The following is a 4,913-nucleotide window of genomic DNA, read 5'->3' as shown; positions in this document are numbered from 1 at the left end:
ATGTAACTGTTTTTTCTAAATAGTATGATGTGTTTTTGATATTGAAATTTTGATATATATATATATATATATATATATATATATATATATATATATATGAAAAATATGATATAGTTTTTTGTGAATAATTTGATGTATATGAAGATCTGATGTATCTCAAAATTTGATAAGTTATTTTAATTTCTTTAAAATACGATGTATCAGATTTTTAAAAATCTGTTATGTAAATTCTGATGTCATATGTGAAATCTGTTTTTGAACAACTAATTAGTTTTTTTTTTATATCTGAATAATGTGATATGAGTTTTCTAAATAATCAGATGTATATGAAATTCAGATATGTCTCAACATCTGATAAGTTATTTGAATTTTTAAAACTTTGATGTATCAGATTTTAGAAAATCTGATGTTGATTTTCAATTTCTGGAAGACCATTTTATGTTTTTTGTATAGGTTGTGGTTCTGGATAGCTAACTTCGGCGAAAAAAAATATTGAAAGTCAATGTCTATGAAGTCTTGCTTATCATCAAATAACATATGTTTTTCTTCAAAAAATGTAAAATGGCACTTTGTATGCTTTTGTTTGTACAACTATCATTTAGTTTGACTATAAAATTTATTTCGCTTTTCCTATATAATTTTTGTTTAGAAATGTTATGGCAATATTTTTTTCTTGCCCCGGGCATTGAAATTCAATGGACCGGCCTGTTCAAACCCAAATAATCTCCTCTCTCATCGGTAAGTTCTAGCAGAGTTGCCGATATGCGTTCGGCATGCCGAGGGCTCGCCCGGTATTTGCCGAGCTGGTCGATGTCATTGCTGAAACCACACAGATCAGCCTAATAATGTAGTTTAAAAACATAAAAATTACCAAAAGGCCTAGATTTTTTCTACCCAATATAAAAAAAGTCAATACAATCTGCATATTCTATTTTATAAGTTAAACCAAAAAGTGAATAAAAGAAATCTATAAACTATCAAACAAAACATACGTTTTATTAAACATAAAAACCACAAATATAATAATGATGAGTGTTCAACTATTGCCTAAAACAAAAAATATAAAAACGTAAACTTAATTTGGTGTATTGCCAAGATTGTTACTAGATCATCTCATATTTGTGCTTGCATATCTTTCCGTTCTTTTGGTTCCATTTCTATTTCCTTTGCAAGTTGGTCTTGCATATCTTGTCGTTCTTTTTGTTCACTTTCCAATTCCCATACCTAAAAATTTCAAAACACATATATAGTTAGTGGACAAACAATATATAATTAGAAACATATTATTTATATTAACTTTGTTTTATCCGTTACAACAATATACATTATAATTATAATTGTACATAATATCAAAACACTTCACTAGTTTATAATTGTGAAACTCATCCTACTCGTCCTTCATATGCCATTTGACGTAATTTCTGCCTCATGTTAAATGTTTACTTTTAACTAGTTTAACAATCTAATATGCAAACTTTTATTAGTAATTCCATATTCTTGAGTTCCTCATGATATTTGTCTTATAGAGCATATATATCATTTTAACTTATATTCCAGCTACTTTGTTATAAACTTTAATGAACTTTCCGTTTATATATACAATTTTGGCAAATTTTGTATAATTTACCTTGTAAGTGTACTCCTCAAGTATTCTCGACCTAGCTAGGTCAAGTACTTACTACTCCTCGGTCGACCGAACGAGTACCGATTAGCGAAATAATGTACTTGCATTTTATATCTATAAAAGGTAACATATTTTACATTTTATCTATAATAGCAATGCACTTTACATTTTATCTATAATAGAGGCGTATTTGATTATTTATCCATAATAACAAAAATACTTAATTTTTTAGTAACATAGACAACCTAATTCCTTTTTAAAAGTTAAACAAACCGTATTTATTTGTTTATAAGAACTCAATGCATATATTAAATTAGTATATATACCTGTTCTTGTGACTCTTTGTACTTAATGGAGGACATGGCACACCCCCCAGAGGGGTTCCTGTTGTCGCGAACTTAAGATCTGAGGATCTTCCTCCCTGACTTTGCACCCGTAACTCAACAGTTTCCTCCGGATTTTGAGTGACATCGTTCCCATGCTTCTCAATCATGACTCTTTCATATGCCTCCTGAAATTTATCAAAACAATATGCTTGTTATTGAACTAAAAGCTGAGAATGTTATATATAAAAAATGATAAATATAACTTACATATTCCGCCCACGACCCAACAGTACACCATTCTAAGCTATTTATTTTGAACTTCCATTTCCGCGCCTGCAGATGCATGATAACGAAATTTGTGATTTATTTGTAACTAAAAATATTTTCTAGATTTAGATATAAATGAATCGAAGTCAATGGCACATTTTTAGACTCATATACGGATAAAAATATATAGAACTGAAAGAAAAAAAACGATTAGGTTTAAAGAGTATGATAGAGATATTAATTATATAAAACTGAAAGAAAAAAACAATATTTAGGTTTAAAGAGTATGATGGAGATGTACATACGTATAGAGAATATTTATTGGGTGACACAGTAGTCTCGATGTATTTCCCTCTTGGAGTGATATTTTTTGAACCCATTCTGTCGTATGCTTCTTTAGACATACGCTGGGCATAGATTGGGTTACATGTAAACACCATTTCTTTGGTATGCTTCTTCATATCTAATACGTAAACATCCACTTCGTTTTGAATGAGCCAATTTCCATTTCTCATCACGTGCAGTAGCGACTGACTCCAAAGAAAAAATGACATCGGGCCATAAGTTAACACCTTCGTCCAATCTCCATCTCCATCCATTCTCCATAACTCGATCATTTCATAACAACGTTGGTTTTCCATATAACTTGTGTCCTCGATGAGAATTGCAACACAGAAGTGAATGCACCCTTTTAGAACCATGAAATCCAAAGAGCTTGTCATTTGATTTCCGAAAGAAGGCATCACTATCTCTGTGAACTTTTCGGTCTTTGTTTCGAACCTCATAACTGAATATGAATGAATAAAGGTCCCTTCTCCTCTATCAACTTGTTTTAAGAAATAGAGTTTTTCATTTAACAGTATATGCTTTGGCTGCTGCGGGTACTTACCTACAAGTGAAGCCCAGTTGGAAGCCCTTTGTCGGAAGTCCTCTGTTGACCTGACCTTTCTCCATGAGTCGGATTTTAATGAGTATATATAAATACAAGCACTGGGATAACGTTTCACACGTAGAAGCCTGTAGTCGTCATCAGAAGAGATATAATACAACCCAAATATACCATCAGAGATATCGTAACATTCATCCCGAGAACCCTTTGTAGACAACTTCTTATTGTCACCTGTCAAAGGATTCCATAAAACTAGAGCATAATATTTGGGAGAACATTCCACCTCGCTTATGCCTACGCATAATAATCCATGCAAAGATGTTAAAATTGACACGTTTTTATAATTGATTGGTACATAAAATGGTAAACGAAGGTTTCCTGTTAAACCATCTTCTGGTGTTTCACAGTCAAACTTAAAGAAATTTTCTTGTATGGTGTTTCTTGTATGGTTTGTGGCAGCTAAGACGATATATTTGTGGTGGTTTTCATGGTGGTCGTTGGCGGTTACGTGGTGGTGGTAGGTGGTGGCAAAAGCACCTGAATTTAGGAAAAAGTACCATTTCTTGCAAACACACATTACATTGGGTAGAGCTTTGACGGGAAGCCTTGGAAGTATCTGGAAAAATAAAATCTCCTGTGGAAGATTACTTGGAGGGTGGTGCTCCCCCATGGCCAATATTGCTTAGTTTTGTTCGTGGGGTAGGGATATGATCATATATATATAATTGAGATTTCTAGTTTTAAAACCTGAAACTATATATAGGAATTTGCTTACAAAAAATGTGGGTAAAAGTAAATAATTCAGTCAAAGTAAGCACCACCCGAAAGTGAAGGGTGAACGGATCTAAGATCTGAGTCAAAGCACTACCAAAAAAGACGATGAAGCAGGATTTTCGTCCTAAAAATGTGCCAGAAAATGATGGAATCAAAATCAGAGAGTAGACAAAGTCGATCCATAAATTAAAACAACAATAAAAATGCAATCCTAAAGTGATTCCAGTGATCAAATCAAAACCACGGATAATGAATGAAAACCCAGGTGAAATTAAAACAAAAGTAACAATGTAAATGCCAAAACCAATCAAGAATACTATTACTAGTTTACTACTGGATAGGGAGATTAATATTTTACCCAAACTATTATATACACTTTGAAAATATGAAATTTACCCGAAATATAAAATTTACCAAAACTAATATTCTAATCCATTTCATTAAGTTAAAAACTATAAAAGTTATGTTTTAATTTCCTACTTTGTCATACAACACATACCTCTTCTCCATTTGAGCCAACAGATACTTATTTTATAAAAAAAGTCATATTGGACTTCAAACACCACCGACATATTCGTTTTATTTACTTTTTTTTAGTTTATTTTAATATATTTTATTTTATTTTTAGTTAATCTTAATGCATATTTTATTTTTTGTTATTTCGCATGTATATTGTGTATTATATACCTTTTTGTGTCTAATTGCTGATTTTTAGAAGAATAGCGCGGTGCGGGGAAGATTCGGAAGACAAACGGGACTAGTGCAGATATAATAAGATCGTTCATTGATTTTTGTGAAGTCGGGATGAATTATAGTTCGGGCCATTTAAGAGAATAGGGTGGGAGATTGGAACATATTTTAGTTTGTGTTGAGTGAAGAATGAGATGACGTGGGCTAGAAACAAAGATGATGATTAATATTGGGTTTGATATATGAGCTAAGCAATTCTTGGTTATGTTTTTAAGAAGTTTGGGTTAGTGAGGGAAGCAACAAGCAAGATCACAGGTGAAAGCTACATAAGAATGTGATCAAA

General features: G+C 31.9%; 1 protein-coding gene across 1 annotated transcript; it reads right to left on the bottom strand.

The window, feature by feature from the left end:
- Positions 1 to 1,018: 1,018 nt before the first annotated feature.
- Positions 1,019 to 3,775, bottom strand: LOC145094818 (F-box/kelch-repeat protein At3g06240-like). Its single transcript, XM_079032843.1, has 4 exons — positions 2,523 to 3,775; positions 2,218 to 2,283; positions 1,951 to 2,135; positions 1,019 to 1,224 (listed from the first exon to the last, which is right to left on the bottom strand). The coding sequence occupies exons 1-4, from the start codon at positions 3,681 to 3,683 to the stop codon at positions 1,158 to 1,160; spliced, it is 1,479 nt and encodes a 492-aa protein (XP_078888969.1). The 5' UTR covers positions 3,684 to 3,775; the 3' UTR covers positions 1,019 to 1,157.
- Positions 3,776 to 4,913: the final 1,138 nt, after the last annotated feature.

The sequence above is a fragment of the Lactuca serriola genome, chromosome 3 (assembly GCF_051521515.1).
Source record: "Lactuca serriola cultivar US96UC23 chromosome 3, Lser_US96UC23_V15, whole genome shotgun sequence".
Lineage (NCBI taxonomy): Eukaryota > Viridiplantae > Streptophyta > Magnoliopsida > Asterales > Asteraceae > Lactuca > Lactuca serriola.
This window is presented reverse-complemented; position numbering and strand designations above follow the sequence as displayed.

Excerpts from the sequence above, each read along its gene's own strand:
- LOC145094818 (XM_079032843.1), bottom strand. The coding sequence starts at position 3,683 with ATGTGTGTTTGCAAGAAATGGTACTTTTTCCTAAATTCAGGTGCTTTT. Across the intron at positions 2,284-2,522 it reads CCAATAAATATTCTCTATAC|GCGCGGAAATGGAAGTTCAA; the intron begins GTATGTACATCT and ends ATGCATCTGCAG. Across the intron at positions 2,136-2,217 it reads TTGGGTCGTGGGCGGAATAT|GAGGCATATGAAAGAGTCAT; the intron begins GTAAGTTATATT and ends GATAAATTTCAG.